The following is an 18,759-nucleotide window of genomic DNA, read 5'->3' on the forward strand; positions in this document are numbered from 1 at the left end:
CATCCCCAAACCAACAGACTTAAGAAAGAAAAGGAACTAAACTATATTCAAAGAGAACAAATGATGTGTTAGAGGAAAGAAGAGAGCAAAACTAGGCTATGAATTACCTAATTAATAACTGCTATATGGGCAATTTGAATAAAGATCTATAGAAAGTAACTTTATAAAAGAGTTGTTTCATTTTAGAATGCAACAGCCAGGCACAGAAAAATATTAAAATAATAACTAATCTTTTTGCAGGCATAAGAAAAGTATAACATCATAACGACTTTTAGTTCCTCAGAACTCAAGGGACTGGTTGGTGTAGAACTGAAGAAAGAGAAAAAGCAAAAAAGAATTACTGGTTATGCTTAAAACTACTCCATGTTTAGTTAGCAGAGTGAACTTAAGGAAATTAGAAATAAAGTTCTCTGATTGAGATACACATTTTTTAACCTGAAACACCTAATACATGCTTTTTAAAAGAACTCTCTCTAGACACTGACTAGGCTAAGCTAAATGATCAACTAATAATTTTTGAAGTTGGATCACATATACTTTAACAACCCTCAATACCACTGATAAAAAGTAAAGTTCTACACTTTGATCTGGGGATAACTTGGCACATCCAAGCAAATTTATGAAAAGAGTAACTAAGAGGATTCTTGGAAGTAGTTCTTTTAATGCAGAAAAACTAAGAAAATTTTGTCAGAATCAACTCACCAAGACTGTATAATACCCAAATCATACTCCTGTTTATAAGGTGTGCTTAGTAATTGAAGACAAATTTTTAGTTTCACTTTATTGCTGAGAGGTTGAACATATTATGCAGTCAAAGAATAAGTAATAATCACCCCTCTTTCCTTATAGAGCAGATTAAGGGGGGAAAGATACAAAGCACTTGTTTATAACTACAGATGAATCAACACAATCAAAACAAATATAAGACTCCTAAATAATCAGAGTCTAAAGAAGTTTTCTTTTTTTATTTCTGCTACTTCTCCACCTATTATTCCTTCATAGCTAGCAGCAAGGACTGTGTCATCCACATCACTGAAAACACTCTAAAGTCATGAACCAGGGAGATAGCCCACAGGCAGAAACAAGGTCTCCTCAATTTGAAACAAGTAAGAAATTCCATAAAAATTGCCGCCTACCTCAATTTATCCAGACTCACAGATAACTAGAATGTATATTTCACATCCTGACTGTAATGTGCAATAGATGAGGAAGAATAAACCAGAAAAACCAAAGGGCCCCATCGCTAAATTATAGGCTCTACATTTGGAACCATACCTGGGTTCTTAAGAGTAGGCAGAGTTAACTGTCTCTCTCTCACACACAATGACATCATAGTTTAACAAGAAATTCTAGGGAAGAAACATCCAAGTTATCATCCCAAAAAGCTATTTTTAAAATCACCACTCTCAACAGTAAGAGATGCTCAATATTGAAACACACTTGAACCCCTCAATGGACGGTTTCAACATTGTGAAAGGCTTACTCTTTCCTGTTTAATTAAAAATAGCCTGATGAGGCCTGACCTGTAGTTGCACAGTGGAAAGCATTGACATGGAACACTGAGGTCACCAGTTCAAAACCCTGGGCTTGCTTGGTCAAGGCACATATGGAAGTTGATGTTTCCTGCTCCTCCCACCTCCCTTTCCCCCCCTCTCTCCTCTCTAAAATGAATAAAATCTTTTTTTGAATATCCACTACTTTTTTTATTTTTATTTTTTTTATTCATTTTAGAGAGGAGAGGGAGAGACAGAGAGAGAGAGAGGAGAGACAGAGAGAGAGAAGGGGGGGAGGAGCTGGAAGCATCAACTCCCATATGTGCCTTGACCAGGCAAGCCCAGGGTTTCGAACCAGCGACCTCAGCATTTCCAGGTCGACGCTTTATCCACTGCGCCACCACAGGTCAGGCAAGTAAAATCTTTTTTAAAAAATGTTTAGCCTGACCAGGCGGTGGTGCAGTGGATAGAGCGTCAGACTGGGACATGGAGGACCCAGGTTCGCTGGCTCGAGCAAGGGGTCACTCGGTCTGCTGTAGCCCCCCACGGGTCAGGCACATATGAGAAATCAATCAATGAACAACTAAGGAACCACAACGAAGAACTGATGTTTCTCATCTCTCTCCCTTCCTGTCTGTCTGTCCCTATCTGTCCCTCTCTCTGACTGTCTCTGCCACCAAAAAAAAAAAGTTAAAAAAAAAACAAAACAGCATGATGAGGGGGAAAAAATCTTTATAATCCAAAATCATACATATAAATTGGGTAAACAGGCCTTGGAATATACAGTAAAGAAAAATTTAAAAAGCCAAGTTATAAGCCTACCTAGTAGTGTAGCTGGAATAAAAACCACCTATGAAAGGCACAGGCATACAGACCTACAAAGCTTTTCCTGTTACTGACAGCCTCGCCTCAGAGTTCCCAAGATTCATGTCTTTGTTTTTTTACTTTGTTTAGACAAACTTCAAAAGAAGCCAAGTCCTAAGCAAGGTCATCCATCCTAAGGTTGTAGAAGTTAAGATGAGAGAAAAAAAGAGTCATGGAAAAGGCTCAATCAAAGGGTAGGAAACATGGTGGGTTCCAACTCTGCAATCAGGTTTGACATCTAGTTTTGCCACCTAGGCAAATTATCTGACCCATCTTGACCTCCATTTCCTCTACTATAAAATACAAATTGTGGTACCTAAGCATACAGTGGAATGTGAAAATTAGATAAGAATATATGTCATCCACAATAGCACAGTGCCTGGCACACAGTCTGGCGCTTCATGAAAGCTAACTTAATTAGCAGTAACAGAATACAATGGTTCTCAGTCAAGACTACTCAACCCACCTAGGGAACACCATGGAGGCATCTGGTTTGATACTACGAAGGAGGCTGGAGGAGGGAGGGATAATGCAGAAATGCCGAATATCCTGCAAGGCATGAGACAGTCCCTCGCCACAAAGAACTGCCCCATACAGAATACCAATAGCATCCCCACTGAGAAACAGGTATCACATGTTATTATTAATAATATTAAAGTATCAAGATGGGAAAGTTCAGTGTTCCTAGGACTATCTATCTGAGATGTAAAAAATAAAAACTACACTGACATTATAAACATGCACCCATTAAGACAAATTTTTCTGGCTCAATGACATTTGATGTAAGACTAATGAGATTCACTACTATAATTTTCTAAGCCTACCATGTGTTCACACAACGTGAATGTCAGCCACAAAAAATAAACTCAAACTATAGCGGCAGTAAATAGAATTATAGTCCAGAAGTATCTAAAGCCATGATTCTTATTGGGTAAAGGCAGTACCGAGAACATTTACAAACTCCATGTGCCTGGCACCAGCAGTTGTATACATATACATAATACGTTCACACTCACGGCACACACACACCAGCCTCTGCTGAGACCCTGGTTTTAAAGAACAATACCTATGCATGAACTATATGGCACAAACAGTAAATTGTTTTTAAAATAAAATACTGGTTATGTATTTGAGGCACACGTTTCAAACAATTTTTAGGAAAACATGTGTTTCTAAGACATTACAGCCTTCTTGACAAAGAAAAATAGAATCATAACTGTTCTTTAAAAAACGAGAGGTAAACACTAGCTGACTGGTTAAAGGAGAGCTACAAAGTCAGTATTACAGTGGCTGCTTTGAAAGGAATTCGAATTCATCAAGACTGGATTTGTACTTTGGGTCAAATGAGAAGAATCTTTGACTAAGTAAGAGGGAGCTCACCATTCTGACATGTTCTCATCGGAGCCCTGTTTTTGTTCATCTGCTTCACACTCCATCCTTTCTTTCCTTCCTGTTTTGCTTAGAAAAGTCCTATTTTCTGCTGATTCACACAATCCGTGGCCTGACGAGGTCCAGGGAGTATTCTCCTTCCAGCGTGACAGACGCTGCTTCTTAGCAGACTTGAACCTACACCCTCTCTCGTAGCTCCAATCTGACACCTTGAGCTTCTGCTGAAGGCTGGCAGCCACCTCTGATGTCACTCGCTTCACCTTCCGCCTACGCCTCAGCGGTCGACAAGGTGCGTTTTCAGTAAAGGAGTCAGATTCATGCCAAGAATGTTGCTTACTCTTAACGGTGTTGAGAGCTGGGTGCCGTTTGGCTACCATCGTATCATCAGAGTCACTAAAATTGGTGACTGGGGCCATTTCTCGACAGTCCTTAATGGCCTCATCCAGACTGGACTCGGAGGCCTCACTGTAGCAGCAGGTATGCTCTGCCAGGTGAGTGAAATCTGAACGACGCTTCCGGCCTCTCCGTTTCCGAAGCTGCCGCCTCTGCTGCCGAGGGCTCAAGGCCATCTCTTCCCACAGCTCCCCAAGCTTATTCTGCTCAGATGTCTGTTCCAAGGCTGAGGCTAGGTCATGTACCAGCTCATCCATGAGGCCACATCTACCAAAAGGAAGTTAAAAAAAAAAGAAGAAAAGAAAAAGAGAGCCTGAATAGGATCTGTTGTTTAGGAATAATTTTACAAAATAGATCATAACACTGCAACATCCACTCTATCTATAGAAAATAGTCACCTTTCCTCAGGCTACACTTAGAATCCTACAACCCATGCTCGCTTTGGCCACCGAAAACAGGTGCTGGGCCCTTGGTAAATGCCTGACATCAACATGTTTTAAGCACAAAAACTCACTCACCAGATGACAACTGGGTTATTAGCAAAAACAAGCAAATTCAGGGAAATAAATCTTTCTCCTTTTTCCTCAATTCAACTTGTCACTAAATTACCTAATGATGAGATCCAAAAACATAAGAGAATGTCTTATGAGACAGGAGCAAAAAAACCCACACAACTTCAAAACCATGGATGAAGGGCTGTTTTATGCTCTGTGGTCACTGGTAAGAATGCTTATGGAAGAGAACAGAAAGCCAACCTTAGTGACATTCTTTAAGGAAGGCTGCTTGCAGTCTCAGTGATCCAAGAATTTCTAGTGACCCAGGTTTGTACTCTGAATGAAAAAAAGATACTAAGTTTACACCCATTCTGGCCCCAACTACAACCTAGAAGCTACCAGGTAAGAAACCTTCTAAGAGGGAAAGCTGTCAGAGGGAAGGGGGATGAGGGGATGGGATCAGAGAAGGTGAAGGAATTAGTGAAATTATATATACATAACACAGAGATACAGATAACAGGACAGAAAATCCCAGAGGGAAGGGGGAGGCAGCTATGGGGAGGGGGCAAAGGGAGGTAATGGGGAACAAGGGGGTGGAGGTGAGGGAGTTATACTGAGTGGGACACTTGAATCCATGTTAACACAATTAAAATTAATAAAAAAAAATTTTAAGTATATATTTTAATAACCAGCAACTTTTAAACGTTTCTCCCATCCTTCAGAAAATAAGTAATCATCCTAATTATGTGCTTTTGCAATAGAAAAGCACACAAAACAGAATATAACTGACAGGGATGGGTGGAATCCTTAAGATTTCTAGCTAACTGCTTTCCAAAATTTCCTATTTTTCCACTCATTCATGTCAAACCATCAAACTGCAGGGGTCACTTCAGAGGCAAACCTTCCAAGAGATTAAAGTCACCAGAGCAATTTTCAAAATGCCCCTTCAAACAGAAACATCTAACATAATTTCTACAACACCTATTAAATACATATTAAATTAGCACTTGTTCCCTAGCCCTTGTTAAGGCCAAAGTATTTCAAGACGATAATTAGAGCTTAAATCTGCGTGGCGCCACTCTCAGACCATATTTCCGTTCGTGCAGTTTACATTTTGCAAAGAACTTTCTAAAACCCACTTCCATGCTGTCCCAATGCCAACGAACTCAAAGGCAGGAAAGCAGTCGTCTGGCTTATCTGCCACATCGGTGGGAGCAATGGAGACATGTGCATAGTTCCGAAATTACCAACCAAACAAAACTTATCGAAGTGTCAAAAGCCACACACAAAAATGACCACTTCCCTTGAGAAAATACGAAGTAGTTTACACTCCCTGACTGGGGTTTGAGAGACAACCGTCCCTAAGACCAAAATAGAGATACAAGCGGAAACCGCATGTCGGAATCTACAGTACTTCCCAAATAAAGAACTGCTTTAAAAACTCGGGAAGAGCTGTACAAACTTTAACATGGAACTCGGTTACCAAACGACTCGTAGTCGTATTCCTATGGAGAATCTTTTCCTGCCTCCCAGACTTGCAATTTGGAAAGCAGGTGACAGAAGAAGCCTGGGCACCCACCCCTCCAGCCCAAGAGGACCCTCGCTCCAGGCAGGCACTGGGGAGAGGAAAGGCTGTCTGGTTTACGCAAAGGAAGAAGGGGAAACTGGTAGAAGGAAGAAGAGAGGCGGGCACAGGGTCGGGGGAAGACCAGGTGGGGGCGAAGGAGGTGACTTGTCATAGCGGTAGGGGTCGGTCCCGTCTAGGAGAGGAACTGCAGGAAAGCAAGTCCTGGAGACTAAGCTCTCTCAGTGACCAGGGGTCGCAACATGGCCACATATGTGGGGGGGGGGGGGAGCGTGTTTTGGAGCCCTCTCCCCAACGCACCTGCCCGTCCCCGAAGTCTAGGACGACCACGGCTCTGGACACCAAGCCTTCACGCTATCGCCCGCCCAAAAGAGCCAGAAAGGAGGTGACTGTCGCCCAGGAGACGGCACGACCCTCAACCCCCGAGACGGAGGCGATGGGCAGTGAAAAGCAAGGCCCTGTCTCTCTCACCCCTCCCGCCGGCCGCCGCGGACCTATGGAGCCTCTGGCCGCTCAGCCACGGCCCAGAGCCCGGAGCTCCGCTGACCGGGCCCCCTGCACCCTGACCCTCTCAACCCACATCTCCCTCTCACCAGCCGCAGCAGGCACCTCGGTCGGCCACCGTTCTCGGGGCCGAGTCTCCCCGCCGGGGGTCTCCCTCTCTGACCTCATTTCCGGTCTGGGCCGGAGGGGTGGGTTTGTGGCAGAGTGGGAGGAGCTGTCTGCGCGCAAGGGTACGCCCAGCCCACTGCTTCCGGCCTGCGGCGGCACCTACTTCCGCCCCATGTACGGCGGGGCCACGAGGAAGCTGGGAGACCCGACGGGGGCCTGGAGGGGCTGCGGTTGGGGTGGAGCGGGGCGCCGCCTGAAGGGTTAGGTGCGGGTCCTGGGAAGGTCGCCCGCATGCTGCCTCACTTTCGCCAGGAAATTGGGCGCTAGGGAAGGGTGTAGGCCTTGTCCTTGCCTGCCGACCTACTTTATAAAGGGTGTGTGAAGTTGATGGATCCTCATTGAACCATTCGAGTTGGTACAACCTTTGGCAGGATTGTTTTGTAGTTAGTTACTCAAGAGTATTAAAATTACACATGCCTTGAGCAATAAAACAAGTACTACTGGATTATAACTCAAGAATAAAATAAATATCTATGAGTCATACTGATACAAGCTAATGGTATGAATACTGATATGAATAAATTAATAAAAGGAAAGAACAATTAACTCTAGTGCAGAAGAATTCCAAATAATTTATGTAGATACTACACCCTAAAGGGTAACTCCCAACTCCTTAAATGTGGGCTGTGCGTGGTGCCTTCCAAAGAGTACATACGGTAAGCAGGTAAATGAGTAACTTGAGAGGAGAGAAACACTTCCTCAGCCAGGTGATCAAGGTTAACATCAAAAGTAATAAATCATGTTGACAGTATGTGGACTAGATATGATGAGAGGGGTATTTTATCTCTTTCCTGCCCAAGCTCATAACCCCAGTCTGATCAGAAGAAGAAAATCAGACAAACCCCAGTAAAAGAACATTCTACAGAATACCTGACCAGTATTCCTCAAAATTGTAAAGGTCATTGAAGACAAGGACAGTCTAAGAAACTGTCACAGCCAAAAGGAGCCTAGGACAACATGACAACTTAATGTAATGTGGTATCCTGAATGGGATACTAGGACAGCAGAAACGACAGTACATAAAAAGTAAAAGAAATCTGGATAAAGTATGGGCTTTAGTTAATAATAATATCTTAATACGAGTTTATTAATTGTGACAATGTGCTATACTAATTTGTACAGCTAGAGATGTTGTTAGTAGAGGAAGCTGGGTATGAGGTATACAGCAATGGTTTACAGTGCCTTTTCTGTAAACCTAAACCAATTCTAAAATTAAAATGTTATTTTTTTAAAATGCACATGCCTATTGACCCAGAAATTCAGTCTCTAGGAAATTTATTCTAAGGAAAATTGGAAATGGGCACAAAAATGTTACATACAAGTAAATTCATCTTTGCAGCATTTTGGAAAGAGAGGTGAAAAGCCTGAGAAAAAGCCAGAAACCCTACAACAGTGGTTAGTATATAAATTATGGCATATCTGGAGCTCTTCTCACGAGCTCACTGGCAGGCACCTTGTCCCTCCCTCTCCTCCTCCCCTAGAAATGTTTTTCTCTTTTTCCTAAGCTCCCCTTCTTTTGCCTCTGTAACTTGTTTCCTAAAGCCCATTTTTCCTACCTCTGTGACTTTATAAATAAACTTTCTCTTATGTTTTAGAAATAAATAGATAAATAAATTATGGTACATCTATGGGATGAAATACTTTGCAACCTTTTAAAAATTGTTGTGGGTGAGTAATGACATGAAAAGTTATTAATGTCTGATTGTGTGCATTTTTGCATGACTGTTACACTTCAATAAAACAGTTACTTTAAAAATATGTATAGCGCCTGACCAGGCGGTGGCGCAGTGGATAAAGCGTCAGACTAGGATGCAGAGGACCCAGGTTCGAGACCCCGAGATTGCCAGCTTGAGCGCAGGCTCATCTGGTTTGAGCAAAAGCCCACCAGCTTGAACCCAAGATCACTGGCTCCAGCAAGGGGCTACTCGGTCTGCTGAAGGCCCGCCCATGGTCAAGGCACATATAAGAAAGCAATCAATGAACAACTAAGGTGTTGCAATGCGCAATGAAAAACTAATGATTGATGCTTCTCATCTCTCTCCGTTCCTGTCTGTCTGTCCCTGTCTATCCCTCTCTCTGATTCACTCTTTGTCTCTGTAAAAAAAAAAAATATATATATATATATATATATATGTATAGAGTATGACTCTAATCATGTATAAAATGAAACTAAATCTACATTTGCATAGGAAACTATCAAGAATAATTCCATTATAAATAATTATATCTATGATCTGTTGTTCTTACGTATTTTCAGAATTTTCTAAACAGAAAATTTTCTATTGTGGAAAGAATTAAGGCAGGAGACATAGATGGCCAAGCTTTCAAGCCAGAGTGACAACGAGAGTGGTTGGTGCCATCTGCACAGTTAGAGAAGACGAGAAACCAGTTTTGTGGGAAGATGATTAATTTCACTTTGGACATGCTGAACCTGTGATTCCCATGGGACAGAATGATGGAAACATTCAAAAGGTGTCCATAGCCAGCAGCCCTCTTTTCTGCTTATAAAGTTCTGCACAAATCATATCAGCTTCCATGGTGCCAGTTGCCTCTATCATCACTGAAAGTGTCCACATTTCTTGAAATCCAGGTTTGTTTGGGGTTTTTTAGAGAGAGAGAGAGAGACAGACAGATAGGAAGGGAGACAGATGAGAAGCATCAATTCTTTGTTGCAGCACCTTAGTTGTTCATACATTGCTTTCTCATATGTGCCTTGACCAGAGAGCTCCAGCAGAGTAAGTGACCCCTTGCTCAAGCCAACAACCTTGGATACAAGCCAGCAACCTTGGGTTTCAAGTCAGCAACCTTTGAGCTCAAGCCAGTGACCACGGGGTCACGTCTATGATCCCCCACTCAAACCAGCAACCCTGTGCTCAAGCTGGTGAGCCTGCGCTCAAGCTGGGGACCTCGAAGTTCCAAACCTGTGTCCTTTGCATCCCAGGCCCATGCTCTATCCACTGCACCACTGCCTGGTCAGGCAAAATCCAGCTTTTATTCTCAGCTTCCTGCTAGATATCTCCACCTATTTACTCCACTAGCATCTCCAATTTAAGATGACCAAACAAGTTTAGTTTCTTCCATAGTACCTATCAAATCTGTCCCTTCTCTATTGTTCCCGAGATGTCACCACCAACATAAAATCATCCAGGCAGGAAACTTCAATTCTTATTCCTTATAGCTCTTCATCTGATTAAATGCCAAGCCTCATGGATTCTACTTCTACGGTATTCTTGCACCCACCCTCCCTCTCTTGCTTTCTCTCTGCCATTGGCCTTGTCTCAGGAGGCAGTCACTCTTCTAGATAGTTCAGCTAGACCAAGACTGCTGGGGAGCATGGGGAAGTACAATACACGGGCAGCTCACACTGATTTTGTGGAGGGTCCAGAAAGGAAATTAGAATTTTTGGAACACCACTGTGCCAGGGACTGCTCTAGAAATGCACAGAAGATTAAGTTAAATGATAAAATAATATAGTTAGATGTCATCTAATGATGGAGATACGTTCTGAGAAATGTGTCATTTGGCGAGTTCATCATTGTGCAAACATCATAGAGAGCACTGACACAAACCTAGATAGTACAGCCTACTGCACACCTAGGCTACATAGTATAGCCTACTGCACCTAGATTATAAACCTGTACAGTATGTTACTGGACTTAATACTGTAGTAAATTATAACACAATGATATTTGTGTACCTAAACATACCAGCATAGAAAAGCTACAGTAAGAAATACAGCACAAAAGATTTTTTAAATGGTGCGCCTGTATAGGGAACTTACCATGAGTGGAGCTTGCAGGACTGAAAGTTGCTCTGGGTGACTGACTGAGTGGTGAGTAAATGTGAAGACCTAGAACATTATTGCACACTACTATACACTTTATAAACACGGTCCCACAAGCCCTCCCGCTGCTACCTTCTGACAGGGTCAGAAATAGAGCGTCGAAGCTGTCAAGGCTGCTCCATGAACAAGGGACGTGGGCTGGATTGATTGGAAATACTGAGAAGAAACTGGCTGGGGTAAAGTGTAGATCACCATAATAGTGACTGTCAGGAGGGAGTGAAAGGTGTCTGAGGGTCAGGAGCAATAAGAAATCAAGATGGAGAGATCGATAGAGGAGATTATCATGGCTACGTGGTGTGGGCTATTGCATGTTGGAGCAGTGGGCAGGTTAAAGACATTTTTCGTATTCAGTTTTCCTTTTTTTGTTTTTTAAAAAAAGGTGTTTGGGCTGGCTTTAGCTCAGCAGTTCCTTCGAGTCAAATTTGCTTGTTTAAAAAAGTTGTTAGGCCTGACCTGTGATGGCGCAGTGGATAAAGCATCAACCTAGATAAATACTGAGGTCGCCGGTTCGAAACCCTGGGCTTGCCTGGTCAAGGCACATATGGGAGTTGATGCTTCTAGCTCCTCCCCTCTGTCTCTCTCTCCTCTCTGTCTCTCTCTCTCTCCTCTCTAAAATGAATAAATAAAAATAAATAAAAATTTAAAAAAATAAAAATAAAAAAATAAGTTGTTAAACATGGAGAGAATGAAGAACTGAGGACTCAATATTTTGACTTTAGAACTTCGATTTTGGTTCCCTTGACCCTATCTGGTACAAAGGGCTCCCTGTGGCATTGAATTAATGAAAGATATAAAACTTATCTACACTTTACATCATCACAACCTGAAAATATTTCCAAAGTACAGAACAGGCTGGCCCCACACTCCCACAGAAAGCCCCTGCTTACAGCAGCAGTGGCACTCAGTACTTCCCAAGGTTGCTCCCATGGACCTGTGTCCTTGTACAGGATCTTAGGTTCTCAACCAAGAATTTAGAGCAGTGGTAGTCAACCTGGTCCCAACCACCCACTAGTGGGCATTCCAGCTTTCATGGTGGGTGGTAGCGGAGCAACCAAAGTATAAATAAAAGATACATTTAACTATAGTAAGTTGTTTTATAAAGATTTATTCTGCCAGGCCCTGGCCGGTTGACTCAGTGGTAGAGCGTCGGCCTGGCGTGCAGGAGTCTGGGTCTGATTCCCGGCCAGGGCACACAGGAGAAGCGCCCATCTGCTTCTCCACCCCTCCCCCTCTCCTTCCTCTCTGTCTCTCTCTTCCCCTCCCGCAGCCAAGGCTCCACTGGAGCAAAGTTTGCCCGGGCGCTGAGGATGGCTCTGTGGCCTCTGCCTCAGGTGCTAGAATGGCTCTGATTGTGGCAGAGCAACGCCCCAGATGGGCAGAGCATCGCCCCCTGGTGGGCATGCTGGGTAGATCCCGGTCAGGCACATGCGGGAGTCTGTCTGACTGCCTCCCCGTTTCCAGCTTTGGAAAAATACAAAAAAAAAAAAAAAAAAAAAATTTATTCTGCTAAACTTAGCAAAAATCCAACATGAAGTATTTGGTAAGTAATTATTATTATATGCTTTAACTTGCTGTAACTCTGCTTTATAAATTTTATAAAGTAAAGTTACTTCCCTACTTTATAAATCACCATTACTGTGGAACCGGTGGGTGGTTAGAAAATTTTACTACTGACAGATACAAAAGTGGGCGGTAAGAATAAAAAGGTTGACTACCCCTGACTTAGAGCAATGTAGCCTGAAGACCATCAGGATGGATCCGGAAGGGCTTAAGTGTCCTCTAAATGTGTAGGCCTCGGAGGACAGGTCCCTCCGTGCTGAACCAGGTAAGTGGCTGACTGATTGCGATGTCATCTGTATACTCAGAACTGAGATGTGAGTGACAGGGAATCTGTGGCTCAGTCCCACACATACTGATCCAGTCAGAGGAAAACACAATTCCTCCTGAACCACACATCCTTTTATTTCTTACAGAAAATTTAGTACCATTGTAATCTTATGGGTCCATATATGTGCAGCCCATAGTTGACAGTAATGTCGTATGCAGTACATGACTGTAGTAGTTAACATCTACTGAGCATTCAGTAAGCGCCAGACACTATTCTAAATATTAACGTGAATTAACTTAATAATCCTCACAGGAATTTTTTGAAGTACTATTATCTCCATTTTACAGATGAGAAAACTAAGGCACAGAGAGGTTAAGTTGCATGCTCATACAACTGGTAAGTATGTAACCAGGTAGAATGACTTTAGGAACCATGCAATTAACCACTAAATTATAACACATCTAAAATGAATCACATAGAAATACATATACACATACATGATATATATTGTTAGACATATGTGGATTATACAAAGAGATTTGTACCTCTGTTATTTATTGACAAAATCATTCAATGAATCCTCAAAATTATCCTTTAGGTGCTATTGTCCTGACTTATATAGATGAGGAAACTGAAGCTAGAGAGGTAAAACAGGGTCACAAAGCTGGTATGAAATAACTGTGATTGGAACTAGGCATCTGACTTACTATACTCTCTCCTCCCCTTCTGGAAGGTATTTGGCAGGGATTGACTGCACTGACATTCATTCATTTAATCAGGTTATATTCAGTGAGTGCCTATCATGTTCTAGACATGAAGATACACCCATGAACAACATGGACCTGCCTTCAGGATGCTTTCCTTTCAGGGGAGGAAGACAAACAGTTGATGTATCAATATATGAACTGTCAGGTGGTAGAAATATTTGAAGAATACCAGAGAAAGATAAGGGGAGACATACAACAAGCAGTCAATGAACAACTAAAGTGAAGCAACCATGATATGATACTTTTGTTCTCTCCCCTCCTCTCTCTGTAAAATCAATAAATAAAATTTTTTAAAAATCTAAAAAAAAAAAAAAAAGAAAGATAAGGGGAAAGGAAATACTGGATGTGGGGACTTGCTGCCATTTGGAATAGGTCTCTTCGATAAGAGCTCATCTGAGCAACTACCTCAAAGAAATGAGGCAATGGTCCATCCAACTATCTCAGGGACAAACATTCCAGGCAGAGGGAATGGTTAGGGTCAGGGCCATGAGGTGGTGTGTTAGTTTCCTTTGGTACTGTAACAAAGTACCAAAACTGAGTGGCTTTAAATAGCAGAAATGTATTCTCTCACAGTTCCGGAGGCTAAACATCCCCAAAATCAAAGCATCAGCAGGGCTGTGCTCCCTTTAAATGCTCTGGGCAAGGATCCTTGTCCCCACCTAGCTCCCGGTGGCTCTTGGCATTCCTTGGCTTATAGACCTATCACTTCATTCTCTGCCTCCATCTTCACAGGTCAGTCTTCCCTCTGTGTGTGGCTATCTCTTTGTCTCTCCTCTTCTTGTAAGGACACAAACCATTGGGTTGGGGCCCACCCTGATCCAGTAATCTTCATCTTAACTGATAACATCTGCAAAGACTCTATTTCCAAAAAAGTTAACATTCATAGGTACTGGAAGTTAGAACTTGAACATATATATCGTTTGGAGGATGTACCAGTGCAGTGGTCGGCAAACTCATTAGTCAACAGAGCCAAATATCAACAGTACAACGATTGAAACTTCTTTTGAGAGCCAAATTTTTTAAACTTAAACTATATAGGTAGGTACAGTCCTTATCGAGGTAACGCCCGCACATGGTATTTTGTGGAAGAGCCACGCTCAAGGGGCCAAAGAGCAGCATGTGGCTCGCAAGCCGAAGTTTGCTGACCACTGTACTAGTGGCATCATCTTACCCCAGTCGTCCCTCTTGTCACAATTATTCATGTCCCTTCTGCATGCAAAACATTCACATCCCATCCCACGCACCCAAAAGTCTCATTCAACCATGGTATCAGGCTGGGAATCTAGGATGTTTTGATCTATATTAGAACCAAATGCAACTCCTCAAATGTGACTCTTCTTGACCCAGAAATTTATTAATTAAAAGGACAAGTTGGCACTGTTTTGGCCGGATTGGTGTAGTGATGGGGACTCAGATTGTTTAGAATATTTACATTTAATGTGATTATTAGTATATTAGTTTGCTAGGCTGTCATAACAAAGTACTAGAGACTAGATGGCTTAAACAACAAAAATTTATCTTCTCACAATTCTCGTGACTTGAAGTCCATGATCAGGTGTTGGCAGTTTGGTTTCTTCTGAGCCCTGTCTCCTCGGCTCACAGATAGCTGTCTCCTCTCAGTGTCTTCACATTGTGTTCCCTCTGGATGAGTCTGTCTTCCAAATTCCTCTTCTTATATTCACCAATCATATGGATTAAGGCCCACACAAACCACCTCATTTTAACTTAATGAGTTAACTCTTTAAAGACCCTATCACTAAATACAGTCTCATTCAGAGGCACTGGGAATTAGGACATCAACAAGTAAATAAATGGAAGGAGGGGAAATACAACTCAGCCCATCACAGTTAGGTTTAAATTTACCATCACGCTATTAATTTTCTATGTGTCACATACATTCTTCTTTCCTTTTTCCTTTTTCAGTTTTTTCTTTTGGATTAAGTGTTTTTTATTATCATTGTTAGTTTATTAGCTATACTTCTGTTTTTTATTTTTAGTGGTAGATTTAGGGTTTATAGCATACATCTTAACTTAGTCTTCCTTCAAGTACTATCATAATACTCTACGCCTAGTAAGAAAAACTTACCACAGTGTCCTTCCATTTCTCTCCCAGCCTGTGTACTATTATGGTCAAACATTTTATTTCTACATATGGTAAAAATCCCATTATACATTGTTATTTGTTTGTCTTAAGCACTCCATTATCATTTAAAGAGATTTTTAAGATTAAAAAAAATGTTGTAGTTCCACAAATGTCATTTTTTGGTGCTTTCAATTTCTTTGTATAGATCTAGATTTTTATGTGGTATAATTTTCCTTCTGCCTGTAGTATTTTCTTTAACATTTCTTGTAGTTCTGGTATGTTGGAAATGATTCTTTAAGGTTTGTCTGAAGTCTTTATAACAGGGGTCGGGAACCTTTTTGGCTGAGAGAGCCATGAACCCCACATATTTTAAAATGTAATTCCGTGAGAGCCATACAATGACCCGTGTACGTTATGCATTATCCAATAAAAATTTGGTGTTGTCCCAGAGGACAGCTGTGATTGGCTCCAGCCACCCGCAATCATGAACATGAGTGGTAGGAAACAAATGGATTATAATACATAAGAATGTTTTATATTTTTAACATTTTTTTTTATAAAAGATTTGTCTGCAAGCCAGATGCAGCCATCAAAAGAGCACATCTGGCTCGTGAGCCATAGGTTCCCGACCCCTGCTTTATTTATAGTGTCTTCATTTGTAAAAAATATTTTGCTGGATACAGAATCCTAGGTTGATAGTGTTTTTCTGCCAGTACTTTAAAGATGTTGTTGGCTTATATTATTTCTGAGACAAAAATCTACTATTATTCTTTTCCCTTTTTACTATTGCTGCAGTTAAAATTTTTTTCTTTATCATTAGTTTTAAGTAATTTGATTAGGATGTGCCATTTTCATCATGTTTCTTGTCCTCGGAATTCATTGAGCTTCTTAGATCTGTGGGTTTATAATTTCCATTGAATTTTTCAGCTATTATTCCTTCGAATATTTCCCCTCCTTTCCCTCTTTCTCCACTTCTCGGATTCTAATTGCACATATTTTAGTTTGCTTTAAGTTGTTCTTTTGTTCTTTTTTTCTTTCTCTTCTTCTGTTATTTTTTTCTCTGTGTGTTTTATTTTGGAGAGTTCATATTGCTCTGTCTGCAAAGTCATAATTTTTTCTCCTGCAATGTCTAATCTGCTGTTAATCTCACCCAATATATTTTTATCTGAGATGTATTTTTATACAAGTTAGATGTGGAGCTTTTAAATATATAAGATATATTTATATATTATATATGTATATAAAATCTTCCATGCCTCTCCTTAATATGCTCATGTTTTTCTCCATCTTGTTAAATATATGAAATAGTAATATAAATAGCTAACTAAATAAAAGTTGTTCAATGTCCTAGTCTAATAGTTCTGTCGTCTGTGTAATTCTGGGTCTGTTTTTTTATTGATTGGTTTACATTCAATAAAATGAATGTCTTTACGTTATGGTTGTTTCCCTGTTTCTTTGTGCCTGGTAATTTTTTATTGTTTTCTAGACATTACTAATTTTACATTGTTGGACACTGAAACTTTTTGTATTCCTTTCATTATTTAAGGTGAGAAAGTAAATATTACTCCATTATACTAGAAGCAAAAGTACCAGGTCTTGTATTATATTGAAAATCTTATACAAGCTAGGGAGACTGGAGGTGAAGAATGGTCTTATTCTCCAACTTGGCAAGTTCTGGGCCCTTTATAGTACCTCTAAATTCTGTTGACAAACTAGTTGTTTTCGTTGTTGTTTTTTTTAGCTCCTCTTTCTCATAGTACTTCATCATATTCAGGTAGTAAAGAGTCTTTCAACATACATGAAAATCTCATTACTCAAATTCTTAAGTTCATTAAGTACTTTTTCTACCTTCTACATTATCTCAGATAATGGTTTTACTGATTGTTTCACCACACATAATATGGGTCACTTTTTTCCAACATGTTCTAGCAGTTTCTCTACCATCTATGCTGGCTTCTATTTGTGTTCCAATCCCAAAGCCATTGCTAATGTATCTTAGGGTTGGGCTTTACTTTGTTTTTAGCTGCAGTAAGTTAGGGACTGGGAGCTCTAGTATATTTGTGTCTGGGACAACCTGGCTCCTTTAGGTTGGCACAGTCATCCCCTTGTGACCAGAGGGTAGCTCGGGTATGACTGTGGTAACATTCTAAGAGAGCTACACAGAGATGCACATTGTAAGACAGAAACCCACAGCACTCCTTCATGCCTCTGCTTGAATCAAGCCTGTAACTGACCCAATGGCCAAGCCCAGAGTCAGTGTGGAAAGGCACTAACAAAGTAGTAGATACAGGGAGGCATGAAAAATCAGGGACAGTTATAAAATCAGTCTAAGTCTATCCTCCCTATGAAGTAGGTATTAGTATTATTATCATTGTCCCCATTTTACAGACAAAAAACTGAGGCACAGAGAAGTTAAGAAACTTGCCCAAGGTCTCAGCTAATGTGTGATTGAGTTTGGATTTGAATCCAGCTGATGAGTACCCGTGCACAATGCAGTACTGCCCTCTGGTAACAGGCCTAGGGCATTATGGGAACCTCTTACTCATCTGGATAATGGGTCATCCAGCCTCCTTCTGGGGCCTTCCAGGGACTGCAAGCTCATCTCCCCCTAACTCAGCCATTTCCCCCATGTCATCCAGTAGCCATAGACCTCCAAGGTCTGGATCCGGTGGTCAATGGGGGAGGCCCTCCCAGTACTTATTGCCCAGTCTCCAGTGCCTGTGAAGCCTTTCAGGGGTTAAAGGCAAGAAAGAGAGAAACAAAAGAAGGAATAAAGTCAAGAAATGTGCCATGAAGCTTCTTGCAGCGCAGAGCAGAGAAAGTCATTTCCAACTTCTTTCATCTCCTAGATGAAGCCACTAAATAAAGGGGCAATGCGGCGAACACAAGGGCTTTTAATCTGTCTCATCTCCTTCATAATAACTGCAAATTTTCCCTGGGCCCCTGGGAGTGAGCCTCTTCCCTGCGCTCGGCCTTATCTCCCCCTCCACATTGCGCCGGCGCCGCGCTGCTCCCGGCGCGCGCTGCCCGGGCCGCCCGGCGAGGCCTGGGGGACCGGCGCTCCCCGCCTCATTGTTCCGCCAGCCCGGGGCTCGGAGGAGGGATGAAGGCCAGTCAAAGGGAAGCGGGCTCGCTGCGGCTTCATTAACCGCAGCCTTTCAGCGACGCGCATATCAGAGCCAGGCCTTTTCACAGGCACTAATTAGCAATTTGGAGCCTTCACCCCTCTGGAGAGGCGCCTTCAATCTAACAAGTGGGAACAGCAATGCGCCCCATTTTTTTCTTGCACTTCATATTTATTGTTTTCCATTCTCCCTTTCTCCTCTCCCCCCACTTCCCACCGCAGC

General features: G+C 41.8%; 1 protein-coding gene across 5 annotated transcripts in view; it reads right to left on the reverse strand.

The window, feature by feature from the left end:
- GPATCH2L (G-patch domain containing 2 like) overlaps positions 1–6,953 on the reverse strand; it is a 58,125-nt gene extending 51,172 nt beyond the window's left edge. For 4 of the 5 annotated variants that reach the window (XR_010731445.1, XM_066278052.1, XM_066278051.1 and 1 more), the window contains exons 1-2: positions 6,812–6,953; positions 3,738–4,406 (exon numbers count right to left, since the gene is read on the reverse strand). Coding sequence is in view for 4 of the 5 variants with exons in the window: in XM_066278052.1 (XP_066134149.1) it covers positions 3,738–4,396 (659 nt within the window). In the remaining variant the exon portion in view is untranslated. The remainder of the gene's footprint in view (positions 1–3,737; positions 4,407–6,811) is intronic. The other variant, XM_066278050.1, reaches the window with a different exon arrangement.
- Positions 6,954–18,759: the final 11,806 nt, after the last annotated feature.

The sequence above is a fragment of the Saccopteryx bilineata genome, chromosome 4 (genome assembly GCF_036850765.1).
Source record: "Saccopteryx bilineata isolate mSacBil1 chromosome 4, mSacBil1_pri_phased_curated, whole genome shotgun sequence".
NCBI lineage: Eukaryota > Metazoa > Chordata > Mammalia > Chiroptera > Emballonuridae > Saccopteryx > Saccopteryx bilineata.